The sequence below is a fragment of the Poromitra crassiceps genome, assembly GCF_964638095.1.
Source record: "Poromitra crassiceps genome assembly, chromosome: 14".
In the NCBI taxonomy this organism is placed as follows: Eukaryota; Metazoa; Chordata; class Actinopteri; order Beryciformes; family Melamphaidae; genus Poromitra; species Poromitra crassiceps.
In genome coordinates, this window is record NC_139633.1 from 19,063,832 (window position 1) to 19,085,937 (window position 22,106).

Genomic DNA, 22,106 nt, shown 5'->3' on the forward strand with positions numbered 1-22,106 from the left:
CTGGCAAGAACCTGAATGTGACTAGACACCTGCGGGGTAGGGGAGGGGGAGGAAAACAAAGGAACAGCCTGTAACCATGGCAATGAAAAGCCCCCTGCAACTGGGCAAAGCCACACGTACCTTAATGGCAGCTTGGATTTCTCTCACTTTCTTTCTTGCTAAGACCTGTATGTGACTAGACACCTCCATTAACCAAAAAAGAGAGAAGAGGAAAAAACAAGAAGAACCAAAAAGTACAAAGTGGATTACACATGTGGTTGTTGACAACACTTCAGGGAGATCTGCTCTAGAACAGAAGCATCTCCAAACCCATGCACCGAGCTCACAGCCAATAAAGCATTCGGCTGTCTGTTGTCGTCACTTAAGTGAACTGATTAAGGAGGACGCAGGCCCCTTTAGCACACATTAAGGGTGCGCAGATGTGATCTGCTGTGCACTGAATGAGAATTCACTGGTCTAGCATCCTAAGGGAGCTGGGTGTGTAAGGCATTTCACCGGCCCAAGTTTGCCTTGAACGTTCACACAGTCCCAAAATATGTAATGTTCTCAATCTGAAATATTCAGCGGTGCAAATTGCAGTTTGAGGAGATGCAATGTTCCCCTCAGGTCATCATGAGCAGTGCATGTTGTGCGGGCGGGTTCCCTTTGTCCTTGTCAGTGTTGGGCAAGTTACTTTCAAAATGTACAGTAATATACTACATAATATTACTAGTTACTTTTATTTGAAAGTAAGAAGTTACTTTACAATATTACTACCGTCTGTGTAGAGTAACGCGTTACTTATTATTACACTACTTTTGCATTACTTTCACCAGAATAACTGCAGTAGCAGAATGACATCATGACCCGGAACCATCCCGAAAAAAGAATTTATACCGTCTGAAGTCAGTGTAAACCGTCCAAAATTCTAAATGTAATCTTTTTCGTTTGTTATTGTCATCTCTAGTGGTTATTTGCATACAAACACACAATTTGATTATGAAATGATTACCGGTATATCTTTATTTAAATTATGTGCTTTGATAAATGCATTTTTTTTTAACTCAATTTGTAACTCGTGTTACTTGGCAAAGTAACCGGTATAATATTACTGAAATCCTATTGTGATAAGTTATATTACTGAGTTACTGCTAAAAATAATATATTACATGTAATATATTATTTTTGTAATGAGTTACCCCCAACACTGCTAATAGCACCCTGGTGGTCAAGCACTTGTTCTGCAGGTAAGCATTTAGCAAAGATCCATATTCTTCATATTCTCTAGCACATGCACCACTATCGATCTTCACGCATAAATAACACAGCCATTAAACATTTTGCATCATACATCGACAGTGAGCACAAGAGCAGAAGCAGACCTGTGTTAAACTGTACTGTTGTGGGTAAACAACACTCTCTGGCTGTACCGAGTCCCCGCTGAGGGGGAGAGTCACACAGACAGAAAGCACATGGCCTTGCTGCTCCAGACTGATCAATTCACACACAGTGATCGAATGTCACTCTAGACACGGGCTTGTTTATCGCTGCCGTCCAAGTCGGTGCGGTCATAGTCAGAATGTCCTGCTCTGGGAGGAGATCAGAGGACCTCATACTGTTAGAACAGCATCATCAAAGATAACTGCTCGCTGTTGAATGCAATTTGAATGTAAGAATCTACTCTCTAACCCTAATCCTATGAGCCATGCACATGTGTAATTAAGTACTGATATATTTTTTGTTAACCAGCACAACTGTGCTTCTGAAGAACCGTGCATTTCTTCAGAAAGCTTCAGCACAATTATGTACATTTTCCAGATTACTATTGACGACAATTGGTATGTTACAGTAATTATAGGCAGATGTAATGGCGCAAAGTATTGTAATGTATGTTGTCACCATTTGATTTGGGAAATCTGCCAAGTCCCTGATAAGAGTGGTAACTATGCGGTGTGCTGGCAGCGTGTTGCAGAGGACATAGTAAACCACTCCAGGATGCACTGTGCAGCACTGACTGTGCTGACTACTCTGCTGTCTCTGGGATCAGAGATGGTGCTGTCTCTGTGATCAGAGATGGTGCTGTCTCTGGGATCAGAGATGGTGCTGTCTCTGTGATCAGAGATGTGCTGTCTCTGTGATCAGAGATGTGCTGTCTCTGTGATCAGAGATGTGCTGTCTCTGTGATCAGAGATGGTGCTGTCTCTGTGATCAGAGATGTGCTGTCTCTGTGATCAGAGATGTGCTGTCTCTGTGATCAGAGATGTGCTGTCTCTGTGATCAGAGATGGTGCTGTCTCTGTGATCAGAGATGGTGCTGTCTCTGGGATCAGAGATGTGCTGTCTCTGTGATCAGAGATGGTACCGATCCATTTAGGCCTCCACCTGCCCATAAAGAAAAGCTTCTACTGCAGCCAAGTGCGCAAACTCAAAACTTTGAAGTGGCCGCTCTCTTTGCACATGCATAGTATTGGTGCCTTTGTATTTATTGCGTGCGAATGTCTGTTTCATTGTAGAAAACAAAAACATCATCATTTAAGTACAAAAAAGTTGGCATCTGTTCAAAGCTCTTAAAAGGGGAGAATCAAAGGCTTCTAAATACAACCTACTCTATAGCCAGCTCCTGTGTAAAACTTTGACAACTGTAGTCCCTTTCTTACATGCACTGTTACATGCACTATACCTAAGTGCATCTGAGGGTCCCCATAATCCTGGGACTGAGCTTATATTGTAGCTTTCCACTGTGTGTGTGTGTGTGTGTGTGTGTGTGTGTGTGTGTGTGTGTGTGTGTGTGTGTGTGTGTGTGTGTGTGTGTGTGGGTGTGTATGTGAGAGAGAGAGAGAGATTCTCTGACTTGTTTCTCTCTTGCAGAAGCAAAGGTATCCCTCTGACATTCATGCACTACATACATTGCTTCTCTGCTCTTACCTGCTTGCGAGTCCTCGTCTTTCCGGTCCGAAGCTTGATGTATCTGGCTATCAGTTCATTTCGACCTGCATGGACAGGAAATAAGAGAGAAATACATTTAATTTAAAATAGCCAAAGCAATGTTGTTGTTTTTTATGTAGGAACCTACATTATTGACTTTTATATTTTCACATTGCTGAAAGAATGTAAAATGTAGCAGGGCAGTGAGAAGTTAATTTATGTTGTCAATCTCCAGAAAAATAGCAAACAAAGGTACATTGTGTCAGTAAAATGTGAAATTGGTCAGAATTTCAGTTATTTGGATAATGGTGACTCAGCTGGATAATGTTATTACTTTTCTTCTTCTTCTTTTGACCACAAGTCCCAACCAGACTCACAATAAGGACAACACAAGTAAATTCAGCATTACTCTCCATGGCTCTGAATCAAATAAAAAATGAATGCAATTGTATAAAATCACTGGCCAGCTCAAATATATCTTTGCTGTATTGAATCGATAACTACGGCACATAGCAATAATTCATTTTTAATCAGTTTACAAAAGCAGCCACACAAAAGAAAAAGATCGTTCTGCGAAGTAAACAGGAGAACATAATTTCCAAACCGTTTACAGGAATTCTGCCTGGTAATTTTGCCAGAATATAGACTGTTTTTGATGGCATTGATTTTGATTGAAATCATTACTGACAATCATCATTTTATCAGTCAAATTCTCAGACATGCCATGTTCGTGAATTTTACCTATACTAATAATTATGTTAATAACTTTGAGTAATTGTGAATAGTCATCATTCTAATATGGGCTGTAACCCCAAAACCACGTGTGGCTTTCATAAGCACAACTTTTCATTGAAAAGTTATGGTTATCAAAGTAATATGACACATGAGATATTATGAAATCTGTGAGAGAGCGTGCACATCCCAAAGTGTGCACATCTCAACAAATAGACAAAGCAGATCCAGGTTTCCTGTGAGAACAACATGTTACATTAGCATGAAAAACCTCAGCGCAGCCTTTCAAATTAATCTAATTCAATTCCATTCTCTTCAAAGCCCAATGCTCTGAAAGGAAACAGACCTCGTCGTTCATAGCACTACTGTATTGGAGGAAATAATATGGCAACCGAATGTATCGGCTTAAAACAGTGCAGCTCTCACTAAATGATCATTAAAGCATAGCTTTGTAGAGATTTCCAATTAACGGGCGGCTCCAAACATTCTTCTGCCCTCAGCTCTGGTCTAATTGCTGTAGCGATGCACATGACCCCTGCTTAGGCTTTTCATATGGTAATAACATGCCGCCGAGCCCAAACTATTACACAAATTATAGGTAAGGAGGTACTCTAATTATGTGTCCAGCTGTAGAACAACCAATGCCAGGGATCTGCTTTACGCCTCTATGTAATGCACCGAGTCCTCAACCTAATGAAACCTGTTTTTCTTTTGTTTGTTTTTTACTTTCACTTCATTCTCAATGAAAAGCCTTGCTTCTATGTTCCAATGGGCATCATAAGCCACTGTATGTGTGTGTGTGCTAATGAGCGCTATCTTAGGTCATCACAAACGAGGCATTTCCTCTGAAAAGGCTGGCGGATGGATCACATGATGTGCCAACGGAGCGGCTGGGTTAAATCAAGGCAGCTAGCCTGAAGCCTGGACCTGCTGCGGGAGCATTAATTAGCTAATTGCCTCATCAGTGATGAGGTCATCAGTGATGATGTCATCAGTGATTTCATCCTTCCTGGCCGAGGCTATTATAAGTTCACCGATGATGGCATCAGTCCGAGACAGACGAGGCGCAACAGCCAAGATTGAGGAGGTGTGAGAAACACCGGAAACTTGAAAGAAGAAGAAGAACCAGGTCTAGAGTGAGACCATCCAACTGTGAGACGCAGCGATGTGCCGCAACGCATCCAGTCTGCCGGAAAGCCATTAGAAGAAGAAGGAGGGAGAATCAGTCTGAGGCTATATAAGTGGTGGGAGGATCGACTACTGTGTTCCAGGGGAGGTTGCCAGGAGGGTGAGGACTCAATGATGATGTCATCAGTGATGATGTCACCAGATGATGTCATCACATCATCATGAGGAGGTCATTAGGGCAATCATGAAGTAATTAGGGCAATTAATTGGCTCCAATTACCTGACCTAATTAGAAAATCCAGCTCCGTGATGTTCTTTACATTTCCTGAGAGATTCAGCCCGATCGCACGTAAAATGGCATAGCTGTGGCCGAACACAATTTCTGCTCACTCACAGACAGACAGACACGTCACATTCTTTATTATGATAAACGTTTATTTTCACTCAGATGTTTGTGGATGCTTAATGAGTCAGTCAACTTTGATATCATATAATATGCATTTTTACTATTTCAAGCCACATTTCCAGAGGCTTTAAGCTGTATCAGTTTAATTCAAGTTTATTTACAGATTCACACAAGCACAGGCAATGTTTTCTGTACCTGCAACACGTGTGTGTGTGTGTGTGTGTGTGTGTGTGTGTTTCTGCCACACCTTGACATCTGTTGTGCGGTGAAGGGGGGGGGTTAGTTTGCTAAAGGTGGGGTCCCAGGGGGAGTTTTGACCCCGAGGCACTTCTCACACTGAACATTTAGGTGAAGCCAGCCTGGGTGGACCCAGTCATGTGACCCCCCCCCCCCCCCCTCCTCCTCCCCAGGACAGATAAACAACATCTGGGGATTTACAATTGCAGCCTGGTCGTCCAGTGTGTCTGCAGTGTAAACTTGACCAGATGAAGCTGGGGCCTTCACTATTTTCAATAATTCACACCCTGTGTACACATAACATGACAATACAGGCATTCATGCAAACGCCTGATTCCTAGATCAAAGCACACAAATGGCCAGCTGAAAGCTCGCTTGCTGTTGAATAATTCATTCTTTTCACCAGGCGGGGTCCTGGCCAGCCTGCATTCTTTCTTCTGGCCTGTGTTTGCACAGCAAAACATTTGCAGAAACAAAATGTGACTGTCCACATTCAGGAGTACAAATGCTCTAGACATAACCCCACATCTCCCACCCCAAATGCATTAGTTGCAATATTGACCCACAAACTAAAATACAGTCATCATAATAATGTTTCACAAACTTCTGAGAATGAATACCCTTTGTGCCACAATAAAGGTTATGAGAGGTTACAGTGAGAGAATTAACTCTTTTAAGGGGTGTTCTTGTTGTCACTCAAAGCAGCAGGAAAAGGATTAGATATTTATAGTGTGTGAGGCCCAAGAGCAGTCCTGCTGCTCGGCAGCTGGAGGAGCGTGTGCTCCTTCCACCAGCTGGAGGAGCGTGTGCTCCTTCCACCAGCTGGAGGAGCGTGTTCTCCTTCCACCAGCTGGAGCGTGTGCTCCTTCTACCAGCTGGAGGAGCGTGTGCTCCTTCCACCAGCTGGAGGAGCGTGTGCTCCTTCCACCAGCTGGAGGAGCGTGTGTTCCTTCCACCAGCTGGAGGAGCGTGTGTTCCTTCCACCAGCTGGAGGAGCGTGTGCTCCTTCCACCAGCTGGAGGAGCGTGTGTTCCTTCCACCAGCTGGAGGAGCGTGTGTTCCTTCCACCAGCTGGAGGAGCGTGTGCTCCTTCTACCTGCTGGAGGAGCGTGTGCTCCTTCTACCTGCTGGAGGAGCGTGTGTTCCTTCCACCAGCTGGAGGAGCGTGTGCTCCTTCCACCAGCTGGAGGAGCGTGTGTTCCTTCCACCAGCTGGAGGAGCGTGTGTTCCTTCCACCAGCTGGAGGAGCGTGTGCTCCTTCCACCAGCTGGAGGAGCGTGTGCTCCTTCCACCAGCTGGAGGAGCGTGTGTTCCTTCCACCAGCTGGAGGAGCGTGTGCTCCTTCCACCAGCTGGAGGAGCGTGTGCTCCTTCCACCAGCTGGAGGAGCGTGTGTTCCTTCCACCAGCTGGAGGAGCGTGTGCTCCTTCCACCAGCTGGAGGAGCGTGTGCTCCTTCCACCAGCTGGAGGAGCGTGTGTTCCTTCCACCAGCTGGAGGAGCGTGTGCTCCTTCCACCAGCTGGAGGAGCATGTGCTCCTTCCACCAGCTGGAGGAGCATGTGCTCCTTCCACCTGGCCACAGTCAACTCTCCCCAGAATCTCAATGACCCCGGATCTTCTGGGCCATTTGAATGACGCTCCAACAGCAGCCCAACAAAAGACTTGGTAGCTCAGCTTCTCCCCTGCTCGTCCCCCTACTGGCCCCTAGCAGCTGATTCCTCATTCAGTCACAAATCCAATTTGGCCTTCAGCATCCTTTCTCCAAGGAACCTGGGACAGGCCCCCTCTGTTGTGAATAACAATAGTCCACTCAGGACCAACCTCAGAGACCTGTGGTGCCTAAATCAGCATTCTATACATTCAACTGTGCAACTGTAGGAACATATACAATTTTAACCCTATTACAAAATAAGAGCATAGCATGAGCACATTCCTTCTTCTTCTTTTCTTTTTCTTTTTTACAAAAGTTAGTGAGAGAAAGAGGGGGAGGGAGGGAGGGAGGGGGAGGGAAGGAGGAAGGGAGGGAGGGAGGGAGTAGTTGTTGCCCAACCTGGACGCTCCCCTCAGTCCTCTCCTGGACTGATATGCTTTGTACAGCGATGTGTGTGCTTGTTCCCATCTACTCTGCCTCTCCTCAGACCCCCAACCCAGCTGCCTCCTCCTACACCTCCTCGCAGAAAACTAGGGATGGGTCATAAAAACGCAATATTCAAATATAGAGTACCGCAGGGATGACGTATTTCTGCAGGCTTACTCAGAAGTCCCTGCACTTCCTGGTTCTTATGTGCAAAAGTCAATCGGATTTTTGTATGGGAATTTCGGTTAAATGCATGAAATAAGTAACCTTGCAAGCCAGTGAATGAAAACAGAATGTGAAACTAACCCATCCATCTGGCCGCGTCAGGGTCTGAAATAAGCTGAAATAAGCTCTGTGCTTAACAAAAGTTTATGAAACAGCGAAGTTTGTGTTCAGCAAGATACTCTTCAAAAATGAGGACCACTTTGACTTTTATTATTTTTGAAGCGTTTTCTGAAAATCTCGTAAAAAAAAAAAAAAAAAAAATCGGAAATCGGAAATCGGAAATCATACAAGTGGTCCTCATTTGTGAGGATTATCTTACTGAACACAAACTGTTTCATGAACTTTTATTAACCACAGACCTTATTTCAAGCATTTAACCCAAATTCCATTGACTTTTACACACGTAAGAGCCGCTAACATCCAGTAGCCTGTACTACGAAGCTAGTTTAATGCCTTATCCGAGTAAGTTTGAGTTTAAACCTGGTTTAGCCGTACTACAAAGCAAGTTAACTTTCAATCACCATGGCAACTGACGCTGCAAAGCTAACCTGGTCGCGACCAGGTTAGCTTCAGAGGATAAGATCAAAATCCATGACAGACCCATATAATCGGCTCTCTGGAGTCACTCACCGTTCATATAAGATCGCCATATGAAAAATAGATTGCAGTCAACTGAGAATATAACAAGAAAAACATTTGTGGCTCTGTAGGCTACATAATTAAATTAAGCCTACTTACCACTTTATGTCTTAACAGCTCAACGATGCGTGGAGAAATATGATCACTATTAATCACCGCGGCGCATCATGAATGGACCCTCAAATGGAGTGAGGGTGATATTCTCCTACATGCCAGAAAAGCCTATATTCAGTTCAGCAGTTTTCTCTTTTATAGTAGGCTATTAGGCTTTATACTAGGCTATTTTATATATGAATTATTCGATCAGTGCAACCACACACATGAGTGATAGAGATCATTATTCATTGAGCATGCGTTTCTAAATCTATGGTCTAAATAGGCTTACAGATTGTGGAAATGTATAGACTGAGATTACACATTTAGATTTGTTGCTGCTGCCTGTATCAATGCAGCTGTATCAATCGCTGATCAAAGTAAATCAAATGACTGATGTGAATACAAGCTGCTGCTTTAGACAGCCCTTCAGCAGACTATCCAACGCGGATTTTCATTCTGACATTAAATCGCGGATACATTAAATATCCGCTAAAACTCTGATCATGCACTGCGCTTCATTGAACGAGGAAATGGGTGTGGAAATGGGTGTGGGCGTGGATAAACTCAGCTGTTCATAATGTGATTCGCTAGCGCACCTCTTTCGCGTGGACGCGCGCCTGTGCACGAGCGAAAAACGTGCGCGTGCACAGGCAGATCCCAGGTCCACTTACCTAGTAAAAAACCAGCGTCGTAGTATCAGTTAACTAGATAGCTTTGATCCTGTTCAGTCAAACCAGATCAAAGGGACTTATCGCGGATCTGTTAAACTAGTTTCGTAGTACAGGGCTCAGGTCTTCCGGACTCATTCTAAGCCAAAACAGGGAGCGCAAAGCAGAACACCCCCCCCTCCCCATGGTTATACAATAGTGGGCCCAAATAGCAGGACATTGAATACAAGTTTAACCTTTGAGCCATGTTCGCACTCTGAACTAGAAAGGTGGAGGCCGGGGGGTGGTGGAGGAAAAGCTTTGCCAGCAGCAGCAGCGATGTGTGAGGCAGCATTGTTGAGGGATCAGTGTAGAAAGTAGTCACATTTAAATGGACCGCTGTTCATGTGAGAATGGGAGCGATTGGTGTTGTATGACTGATTAGAAACACTGAGCCAATCATTGGGCTGTCAGCTGATTAACAGCTGGGGCGTAGGCCTATTATGACCTCCGTGTCCTGCATGAACTCGGAGCTTTTTTTGTGTGTGTGCCGAGATATGTCACTGAAACAACTATAACAACGTGAAACTAGCTACAGTATGTTGTGTTTAAGCGATGGCTGTAGACCAGCCACTAGATGGCAGTATGTTGTGTTTAAGCTATGGCTATAGACCAGCCACTAGATGGCTTCTTGTGTCCTATTCATAGCTTTCAAGGGGCGTTACGTGCTGCCGGGAATGCCCACCTGACGGTCAAACAGTACTGCTAAGTACTGTTTGAGCGGACGACAGCACAGGCATCACTACAGTATCTTCTCTTTTAGCAATAGTCTCACTAATCCCACAGTGGTTTACCTGCTTTTGAGATCTGCAAAAAATAGTTTGCTTCTGTCTCACCCGTTCTCCCTCTCTCTTCACACGCGACGAGGGCTGTGCTCTCTCTCCACAACATTATAAAAACGAGTCCGCACTCCGCACGCAGTTTGTTGTGAAACAATTTCTCCGAACTGCCATGTGTTGGACAGTAACGTTAACGATAGTTCGGTTTGTTTGAAGTGCCCAAAACGTGCAGTTTGTTTAGATATCGTTCTTTTTCAACGCTTGATAGATGGTCTAAATATTCCTGACTGGAAACTGGTGGAAAAAAGCCCGCTTTTTGCTGGAGCTGCGTCTGGTCAGTGTTCAGCGCCATTGTTGTTTTGAGTTTTGACCGCCAGAATGGGCGTTCCTTGTACTTACGTAACGCCCCTTGAAAGCTATGAATAAGAATAAAAACATCCACGCTCTCTCTGCCATTGTTTTGTACTCATCCTCTGGTTGCTGCTTTCACTAGCAATTATGGCATTATCAATACCAAACAAAAGCCCAGTGTGAGCAAACTTCAACAAAGTAAGGGACAATTTGATTCTGTGAAAATGGGTAAACAGTAACACGTACATCCAAACCAAAAGGGCAGGTGCTGAGCCGAAAGTGAACACAATGTAAAAGGAATAAAACCACTCACACACTGCAGGGCTCCAGTTGCACTGATTTATTGCACCAATGGTCTGGGTGATTCAGTCTAAGATGGCCCCATGGCAACAATGCTGAATCATCCAAAAACGCATACAGCTATTTCTATTAGCGGAGAAGATGGACCAAGCCAAACCTGCATGACACCATTTAGGCCGTGTGTCCATATAGCTTCTTTTCCTCAGCTCCAGCGTCTTTTTTCAGTTGTTTCCAATGAGGAGAGAAGCGTATGCGGGCGCATACGGACGTCTAGAGAAAGTGCGCTGCAACCAGCGTCTATTTACAGAGCGCTCTGGCGTTTTTTGGGCGCCGGCTCCCAGCGCTTCCAGCTGAAAATATCTTAACTTTTCAGAAAGACGCTGGTGTCGGTTGCTCCTTTTCAGGCAACTAATCATATGGAGAAACTATCACAACAGAGACAGAAAGGCTCAATTGTGGGAGCAGATTGGCTAGACACTTAATATTTCTGGTGAGTGTTGGACAGAAAGTGTGTTGTTAGCTTGTTAGCTGTTAGCTATCAAGCTAGCTTCCTAACGTTATTTTCAATCTGCTTGATTGCATATTGTGCGCTGGGATCAGTGCTCCCCAGCGTACTTCCAGCATTTAACTGTCAGAAAAAGAAGCTATATGGACACAGGGCCTTATACAGTACAAGCTCCTCACAACGGCAACAGAGGCTGAGCTCAGCGAATCTCTGCCTTCATTGACAGTGGTGCAGTAGTACCAGTGTTTCCCCTAGAAAATGTTTCAGGCCTGGAGGGATTTCCAAACCACCCGATCTACTATGAATCACCTCATTCAATGGAAAGGAATTGCACCAACGTACCCCGGCCGCAACGGATGGGGGCCCTCGCTGGCGATGCTAAACTTTTAGCTAACCTGTTCGCATCTATGTTCGCAATGGCATCCCAAGTATCATCATACTATTATGGGATGCGATGCGAACAGTTGTATTATGGGATGTGTGTTTCCCAGGCAACGACACACGTTGACACTTTTTGGAACAGCGCTGCACGCTGGCACGATGCTCCTAAAAGCAAAATGCGTATTGTTTTGAATGATTTGGCATCTTCTATTACTGTCAACACCAGTATTGTTGTATTGTAATAATATGCCATAAAGGTTTATTGAAATTTTGCGGAGAGCCTGGCGGGGGCGCCGTTGGCCTGGCGGGCCCGCCAGGCCTGTAGAATAGTAGGGGAAACACTGAGTAACTAATGGTTATTTTTGTCCATAATCAACTTTACCTTTCTAAACACACCGGAAATTTGAATAAATATTTCGCCTCTACACTGAATAGTCCAGCATGAGAAAATGGACACTTCCTCTGTGCCCGTTACTCGCTGCCTTTGGCAAAGAAGAAAAAAGTCGACACCACAGTGTGTTTATTTCTGTTCCACAATTTCCTTGAGGCTTTTCTAATAGTATTCCATCAAATGCATGATTATTACCCAGTGCTCATTTCCCTCTCGTTTAATTAGGAGGTTTTCTGTGTGTTCGTCAGAGACACAATGTCACGACTCTTACAAGTGGCCATGATTTAAATTGTGCAAATGTGGGCGCATTGTTCTGCCTCTAATAATTGTCTTGGTGTGACTTTGTTTTGAGTAACTTCTTTGGAGCAAGGATGCCAACCCCCCCCCCCCCCCCCCCCCCCTCCAACTTGTCTCTGTTAACCTCAAAGCCTGTGTTAAAGGCTAAAAGGCTGAAATGAAATCCCCTTCCTAAGCTTTCCTCTCAGAAGACACATCTCCTTTCTAGCCCGATACTTTTTAGAAGGTTAATATTGTTTTTAGAACAGCAATTCCCCTGATCACCATATTGGTGTTAGAAGGCTTGGAGTCCTGCATCAGAGAGATGTAGTATTGATGTTAGAAGGCTTGGAGTCCTGCATCAGAGAGATGTAGTATTGATGTTAGAAGGCTTGGAGTCCTGCATCCCACCTTCCTACCACCACAGAGACCCGGGTTTAATTCCCGGCAGTGGTACTACTGGCTTGGTCAGATGTTCCTCCACAATTGGCTGTGTCTGCGGGTGGGAAGCCGGTGGGATTATGAGTCCTGGTCGCTGCACTAGTGCCTCCTGTGGTCGGTCAGGACGGCCTGTTCGGGGGAGGGGAACTGGGGGGAATAATAGCATGATTGTCCCACTCGCTACGCTATATCCTGCCGGTGAAACGCCTCGCTGTCAGGTGAAAAGAAGCAACTACAACTCTCCCGGCAGATCGGCAGGAGGAGTGGAGCAATGAGCAGGACAGCAGTATAATTGGGGAGGAAATGGGAGGGATTTCTTTTATAGAAAAAGAAAAAAAACATGATAAAAAAAAAAAAAAAAAAGGGAAAAGACAATCCCGCTTTAAGAGACATAAGATGATGAGGTTATCCTACATGTCCTTCAGCAAGGTTTTATCCCTCCATACAAGGTGATGTTCCACTCTTACCTGCCAGTTCACCTGTCCATTACAATAAGCTTTCCAATATTGTAAGTGTAGGAATATTCGGTTAGAGATTATCAGGCAAATTCATACCATCGAATGTTTCATGTTCCTAAATGAAGCAGTGTGCAAACACAAAGGCCCCATATGAACACAGCACCAAAGACTCATGCAACCGCATAACATCAACACTGAGGCTAATTTAAGTAATGGCATATTAAACATTTTTACTGCCTTGGTTATATCCTTTGACAGGCAAGAACAATACTTTGCTGCTTCGCTTCCGCCCCCCCCCCCTTTCTTCTTTCTAAAATCGTCCATTTCCTGTAACAGCACTTTTGTTTGAACACAAACACAGCCACAGTCACATCTGGCCCGGCGCTCTGCCACGATGATGTCAGTGGATGTGAGACAGCTCCAGTCACACGGCACGCTGCCTCGTCACATCGCTTCATGTGGCTCTGCTCCCTCTGCAGGGCGGGGCGGGGCGGGGCTGGGCGGGGCGGGGCGCGGACCCCTGCCCCGCCCAGCCCCGCCCAGCCCGTTAAGACTCATCTATCATTCATCTTTCATCTATCATTCATCTTCCCTTCATTTGCTTTCTCCAACTGACACTTATCATTACAATATATGCTCAAGCATAACAGGCTTGAAGATCTATTTAGTCCTTATCAAAACACAATAGTAAATGTAAGTAATATTAGCAAGTATAATAATGATAGTTCAAACTTGGGGAGTGCGCTGCCCGGAACCCAATGGAGTGCGGTGTCCAATTTTGGACACGCGCATAGTCATAACACCACTTACTGGCAACACAAATAGCGGTTTATCTCGAGAATTGTTCGGGAGTGCGCTGCCAGGAACCCGATGGAGTACAGTGCCCAAGTCTGTGCCATTTGGACACATGCAGTCATAGCACCACCTACTGGAAACACAAACAATGGTTTATCTCGAGAACCGTCTGTCAGATCAGCTTCTAAATTGGCGGGTGCGCTGCTAGGGACCCAAGAAAGTGCAGTGTCTAATTCTGTGCAATTCGACCAATCAGAACATGGCTTTCATGTATCTCAAGGACTGTTCATCCAATCAACTTCAAACTTGGGGGGGTGGGGGGGGGGGGGGGTGCTGCCGGGGACCCGACAGAGTGCACTGCCGAATTTCGGCATGAGTTTGGTCACTGGGACACTGGAGGAAAGATGGGGTCACACCCAAAAAGTGCACCCATGGTCTCCCCCCTAGAAATGAGCACGTGAAGCATGTACTAATTTCTAGCACACATTACATCCCCGACAATGTTACGACTTTCTAAAACCAACCGACTAACAGCCAATAACTGCAACAGCCCACCTTTACTCTCACGCAAGCAATCATTTTGTCAAATTCTTTGTACTTTTTTTTTCAACTGTATTATTTCAATTGTATTATTTGGAGGAAAAGCTTTCATGTACAGTAATCCTTTCCATTTGGTTTGTTCTCCCTGAATTTTATGTAGGCCAGAGCCAGATTGTATTTGTGTGCGTGTGCATGTGTGTGTGCGTGTGTGTGTGTGTGTGTGTGTGTGTGCGTGCAGTAGTGGGCCAACACAATGGCCCTAGCTTTCCTGTCATCCGTGATAGATGACTCAAGGGTCTCAGGCAGACATTAGCATCACAATAGACTAAACCAACAATATGAAGGCATTCAGCAGGAGGGTTTTGGGCCTAGCAGGCCGGGGCAGGAAGCCTTTTTACTCACAAGATCAATGGGGACCCGACGCTCGCCAAGTGGAGGCGAACCTGTGACTTGTGGTTTGGAAGGAAAACCACGGTGCCCTTTCTTCTTTTTTGAGGAGATCAGTTTGTCATGATGTTAGGCCAGGATCTATGACATGTCATATTAGTTTGTCATGATGTTAGGCCAGGATCTATGACATGTCATATTAGTTTGTCATCATGTTAGCCCAGGATCTATGACATGTCATATTAGTTTGTCATCATGTTAGCCCAGGATCTATGACATCAGTTTGTCATGATGTTAGCCCAGGATCTATGACATATCAGTTTGTCATCATGTTAGCCCAGGATCTATGACATCAGTTTGTCATGATGTTAGCCCAGGATCTATGACATATCAGTTTGTCATCATGTTAGCCCAGGATCTATGACATCAGTTTGTCATGATGTTAGCCCAGGATCTATGACATATCAGTTTGTCATCATGTTAGCCCAGGATCTATGACATATCAGTTTGTCATCATGTTAGCCCAGGACTTAGCCCAGGATCTATGACATATCAGTTTGTCATCATGTTAGCCCAGGACTTAGCCCAGGATCTATGACATATCAGTTTGTCATCATGTTAGCCCAGGACTTAGCCCAGGATCTATGACATATCAGTTTGTCATCATGTTAGCCCAGGATCTATGACATATCAGTTTGTCATCATGTTAGCCCAGGATCTATGACATATCAGTTTGTCATCATGTTAGCCCAGGACTTAGCCCAGGATCTATGACATATCAGTTTGTCATCATGTTAGCCCAGGACTTAGCCCAGGATCTATGACATATCAGTTTGTCATCATGTTAGCCCAGGACTTAGCCCAGGATCTATGACATATCAGTTTGTCTTCATGTTAGCCCAGGACTTAGCCCAGGATCTATGACATATCAGTTTGTCATCATGTTAGCCCAGGACTTAGCCCAGGATCTATAACATATCAGTTTGTCATCATGTTAGCCCAGGACTTAGCCCAGGACTTAGCCCAGGATCTATGACATATCAGTTTGTCTTCATGTTAGCCCAGGACTTAGCCCAGGATCTATGACATATCAGTTTGTCATCATGTTAGCCCAGGACTTAGCCCAGGACTTAGCCCAGGATCTATGACATATCAGTGTGTCATCATGTTAGCCCAGGACTTAGCCCAGGATCTATGACATATCAGTTTGTCATCATGTTAGCCCAGGACTTAGCCCAGGATCTATGACATGTCATATTAGTTTGTCATCATGTTAGGCCAGGATCTATGACATATCAGTTTGTCATCATGTTAGCCCAGGATCTATGACATATCAGTTTGTCATCACGTTAGCCCAGGACCTATGACATATCAGTTTGTCATCATGTTAGCCCAGGACTTAACCCAGGATCTATGACATATCAGTTTGTCATCATGTTAGCCCAGGACTTAGCCCAGGATCTATGACATATCAGTTTGTCATCATGTTAGCCCAGGACTTAACCCAGGATCTATGACATATCAGTTTGTCTTCAGGTTAGCCCAGGACTTAGCCCAGGATCTATGACATATCAGTTTGTCATCATGTTAGCCCAGGACTTAGCCCAGGATCTATGACATATCAGTTTGTCATCATGTTAGCCCAGGATCTATGTCAGTTTGTCATCATGTTAGCCCAGCTTGGCCAGCTGACATCTTAAGGTCTGGGTGATACGTTTCACTGGCAAGTGCTGCGGTGGAAATACAATGGGTCAGCTAAAAATAAAGGGCTGGACCGCGGCGCGGGCCAGATCCTGCAGGTGTTTTCCCGAATGTGAAGCCTGGACATCTCTGTCGGGTGATTATAGGGTCAGGGCTGCTAGGAGCTCGGGCACACAGCAGTGCAATATCCATTGTGAGCGTAACATCTGACTCCAGGCCGCCAGCCGTCTATTACGGGTCTGGTGGCTTCACTTCCTGCATTGTGGGGCCCTCGACTTTGGAAGCGTGGCTCCCTAAGAAAGACTTCACGGCCAAGGCCAAGACCATGGGGTCCAGAGCCTTCAGCCGCTCTGCCCCCCATCTCTGGAACTCCCTCCCACAAAACATCCGACACCTTGACTCAATCTCCATCTTCAAATCACACCTGAAAACACACCTTTTTAAACTGGCCTATTCTCTGCACTAATTATTTTACTTACTTGTTGTTTTTAAATTATATTTTGAATTTGTATTTTATGCCTTGATTATTACTGCTTGTTTTAACCATGTCTGTACGGTGTCCTTGAGAGCCTTGAAAGGCGCCCATAAATAAAAATAAAATAAAATAAAATGCATTAAGGCTGCATGCGTGCAGCCATGATGATCTCTCTCTCTCTCACACACACACACACACACACACTAGAGCTAGATCACAGACACAATAGCAACCACACCCCCTACGCGCGTGCGTGTGCACACACACACACACACACACACACACACACACACACACACACACACACACACACGCAAGCACGCACGCACGTACACACAACTCTAAACCATCTCAATGCCTGCTGGCTGACAGAAAAGTTCAAGCCCATACATCTTTCCAATAAACTGTCACTGCATTTATTATGTGTTTTTGGGCATTCCCCAATTTCCTTCTGCTCTCCCTCTCACTCTCTCTCTCTGTCTCTCTCACTTTCTCTCTCTCACACACCAGTGTTGGGGGTAACTCATTACAAAAGTAACATATTACATGTACGGTAATATATTACTTTTAGCAGTAACTCAGTAAGATAACTTATTACTTATAGGATTTCAGTAATATTATACGAGTTACTTTGTTAAGTAACTCAAGTTACAAATTGAATTACATTTTATTAAACCAAAGCACATATTTAAAAATGATACAATCATTTCCTAATCAAACTGTGTGTTTTTATGGAAATAACCACTGTAGATGACAATAACAAAGGAAAAGAATAACGTTTAGAATTTTGGATTGTTTACACTGACTTCAAGGCGGTTGAAATTATTTTTTGGGATGGTTCCAGGGCGGCGATGTCATTCTGCTGCTGCTGTTGTTTTGGTAAAAGTAATGCAAAAGTAGTGTAATAAGTAACGAGTTACTCTACATAGAAAGTAATATTGTAAAGTAACTTATTACTTTCAAATGAAAGTAACTAGTAATTTGTAGAATATTACATTTTGAAAGTAACTTGCCCAACACTGTCTCTCTCTCTCTCACACACACACACACACACACACACACACACACACACACACACACACACACACACACACACACACACACACACACACACACACACACACACAGGGTTGGGGCGTAATGGCATAGATGTATTCAGACTACAGTATTTAAAATACAAATTATGAGTAGTAACTGTATTCCATTCCATTTAAATTGGAATGGAATTTCTTTAAAATTTCTTTAAAAATAGAATACTTAAGGGAATACTTCTATTTGTTTGTTTTGTTTTATTTGCTCTAGAATTCATATCACGCACACAAGTTGTGCACGCACAGTTTAAAAAACTGAAGACTTTGTTCTCTGTTGGATTCCAATTTTCTTTAAACTGTATACTTGAAACCTTTCCTCTGAAGACAGTAGTAACAAGGTCATTCCTAACTAAGCAAGTGTTAACTACATTCAGAGTGACCCAGACACAATGGGCTCAGCAAGACTATTTTGAAGTACAGTATTCCAAAAGTATAGTATTCGGAATAGGCTACTCGACTGAATAGGTTATAGGGCATGCATTCAGTATTCTGTAATGGAATACATTGGAATACAATGGAATACATTTTAAAAGTAATCCTCCCAACACGTCACACACAATACGTCTCTCACACACACACACACACACACACACACACACACACACACACACACACACACACACACACACACACACACACACACACACACACACACACACACACACACCTCAACGGGACAACCACTTGTGTATTCCTGGAAATTCACATACATAACTTTTCATTGTTGCAGTGTGTGTGGCAATGTCGTTTTAATTAGCCTTTTTACATGGTGGCACTTGGTTTTATTTTACTATGTGGAAGTTTTTAATTGTGGTAACCACGTTTTGTTTTTAATAACATGCTGTGTTCCTCAGTGTAATTTATGCAGCGCATTCTCTTTAATGTCTCATAAAAACCTCACTGGCTCTTTCAGTTCTCGCCTCACTGTACTTGGGTATTCCTACTAAATCTATGGTACAACTGTATCCAGACAAAGCCCACCAATAAGTTAATAAGTTAATTTATGTCAGTCAAAGATTCCGAATTTGATAAGCAAAGACCAAAGAAAAACCACTCGGTGGGCAGAGAGGATGCCTCAAGAAGGCCTGTGCGCTATCAAATACAACATAGGACAAACATTGCTGCAGGATCCCAACCTGATTCTCTGAATGATTCTGCTGTAAAGCATCCTACAATAACAGCAGGCTATGCAAAGCCCTGGGTGTAATAGCATGTAGTTGTAATAGATCATCACTAATCTTCCAGAAAGTGGCTGAAGTCAACTGAATAGTCAACTCAATGAACAAACATACACGCCGTTTAAAGACTTTCAACTTAATTAACGATTCCGAGTTTCACTCCATGCTCTGAAAATCCAACCATCAATAAATTAAGGTCTCCTTGTAACGCTGCATGCAATTGTAATTAACAGCTCTTTAAAAATCAATTTTTTTCCTCTGGACACCAAAAAAGAAATCAATACTTAGCTTAAAAATGACCTTACTGAGCTGGATAAATGGCTGTATTGCAGAGGGGTCAGGGGTCAGGAGCGTAATGTGTTGGTTGAAACAGTAGGGGGATTAAAGGTGAGGTGTTCTCTCAAAATCTTACAAGACACGAGAAAGCAGCGGGTCACTAAGCCGAGCCTTCCTGGAGACACAGAGAGCATTACAGCAGCCGACCTCTGGTGACCTGTGCCTGTGTTCAGGGGCTCAGGCAGCCTCTTTATCACTCAGCATGGCCCAGTCCATTCGACTTCCTCTCCCCCTAGTCTGGCTTGCTCAGACGATGCCGGAGCTGCTGAACGCCGCAGCGCTCGTTCCCACTCGGCGCAACGCGCTCACACAGGGGACCAATTTGCGCTGGTCTGAATCGCTCTATCAATTAGCAGCCAGTGAGTTTATCATCACATACATTACTGTGGAGGCCGGCGTGGTCATCATCATCGTGTTTGAGGCGAAGGGATGAAATAAAGGACCGCGGAGGCAAAAGCCACAGTTGGACAGGCTCGCTGGACTAATCTGAGAGGACGGCTGTAATTATGAGTCTCCTGAGGAGTCCAATGTGTGAACATCATGACGCCGACTGTCAGGAAGGTGCACTCCAACACCCCCCCCCCCCCCCCCTCCCTCTTCTCCACAACAAAGTAAGACACGGAGTCAAATCGATATTTTCAATCTCTCAGGATCAATTCGGCATCTGAGCACAAAGCAAGACGTGTCGGCAGTGACCAGTAATGTCGAAATGAAAACTCAAACTTTGTGGTCATGATGTGCTCCTCTGTCTCAGCGTTCTCTCGTTATCATAAGCATGAGCAGGATGGTCTTTTATCGAGGGTGTGACTTGTACGGTAATTGAATCCAACGTTGACCAGAGAAAAGATCCCAAAACAGTAAAGCCGCTGCATTGGTGAATCCTGATACATTTGCGAGTTGCGACATAATAAACACGGCCAATGCGTGCATTCATATGCTCTCTGTTATTCACCTTATTCCTGGACTTACGTTTTCCATGATTCTCAGCGGTTGCCGGTTGTCGACTTCCTGTTCTAGGTTGAAACGCGTTGCGTTTTTCTTGCCCGTGTCTCCTATTTTTTTACGTTGTACATTGTATTGTAAACCTGTGCAGGTTACCTGTGTACCAACACTTCTGCATTACATTTTTCTCTAAAAAGAAACCAAGCAGCTCCTTTTTCCACTGTCGACCTGTTTACATTTTTTTCACTAGCAAGGACGTGCGCGCCGCTGTCAAAGAGTGGGAACGTTTGGCTTATTTGATCCGAAATGGCTAAAAATAGTAACGTTGTGTGGTTGCATAGCGGCGATATTTTACAAAAACGAGGTGAATGTCAATTCACTCGTACTGTACGGGCTTATTTTAGTCGAAATTGCTAAAAGTAGTATGTGGTTGTATAGCGGCTGCTTTTGTTTTGAAGGCTAAACGTCCAAACCGGAACTCTTATTAATTGGTCATTGAACGTAGCTTTAGCGGTCTCTCTCTTTCAAGATTCAAGATATTGTCACTCCGTTGTACAATCATGCACGTGTGAAATTATTGTGCTGGGGGGCATCATTACAAGACATAGGTAGGTACAAAGTCACAACAATCATTATGATTATTTTCAGTCTCTTTCGCTATGAACGGTCCTGGGCGGAAACAGGCAACCGGCAGCTGGAAACAGGGAGGGAGGGTGTCATGGAAGCCCCCACGGTCTCACCAGGAAACTCGTGAATAGTCTACTGATAGGAATGATCCTATGGACTACCAGCCCACAATGTGGATTTGAGTAATTTTAGGGCTACAAAATAATCTTCATTCCGCTTTGTTTCCAGATATGCTGTTCCGAGTTGAGAGCCTATCTCTTTTCCATGGACAGCGTTGGAAGAGAGGACATCAGCAGTGTCTGTTAGCGCTGGAGTGTAGTCCCACTGTCTCTGGATGATAGAATAATACAGTCAGTCAGATGCCATTCTAACGTCCATTACTCAAAATGCTTCCATCAGTATAAAATGATCTCATCAGTATCAAAGTGTTTCATCAATGGAATATGATGTCATCATCAGTATGAAACGGATGGTTTCCTGAACGGCGCATGATGAAAAGTGGCACTGCATCTTTAAGAAAGCCCAGAGTTCCACTGTGTTTTAGTCAAACAAAAGCAGCCAATTGGGAACGTGCAACCTGAAACCAGAAGCTGGGCTCTGAGGGCCTCACACAGACCTCAGAGCCGACACACCCCAAACACAGCAGGGCGATGGCCTGGCCTGCTATCCAGCCACTCAGTGCAAACAGTTCCACACACACAACAGTGTCAGGAGATGTGGTCAAATCACACACACAGACTTCACTGATCATTGTGTCAGGCCTCTTTCCAAAGCAGTTAAAAGCATTACAAATGTTAAATGTTAAATTAACTTCCAAAATGTGAACATAATTGAAAATGTAAAATAATCTGCGCAAAACATATTTACATTCCCACAGATTTTTTAGAATACAGAATTGATTGTGCCAGAGTCTAAAGTTCTCTAAATAAATAACCAGAATTACTAAATAGCCCAGGAGACCCTGAAGCACTCAAGCCGCAGGCAAGAAAAAAACAAAACAAA

The 22,106-nt window shown here is 44.2% G+C and overlaps 1 protein-coding gene across 1 annotated transcript in view; it reads right to left on the minus strand.

Moving 5' to 3' along the window:
- Positions 1 to 22,106, minus strand: part of tead1b (TEA domain family member 1b) — a 75,991-nt gene that overhangs the window by 15,520 nt on the left and 38,365 nt on the right. The window contains exons 3-4 of the mRNA XM_083650523.1: positions 2,904 to 2,968; positions 1 to 29 (exon numbers count right to left, since the gene is read on the minus strand). The exon at positions 1 to 29 is cut by the window's left edge and continues 34 nt beyond it. Of these exons, the coding sequence (XP_083506649.1) occupies positions 1 to 29; positions 2,904 to 2,968 (94 nt within the window). The remainder of the gene's footprint in view (positions 30 to 2,903; positions 2,969 to 22,106) is intronic.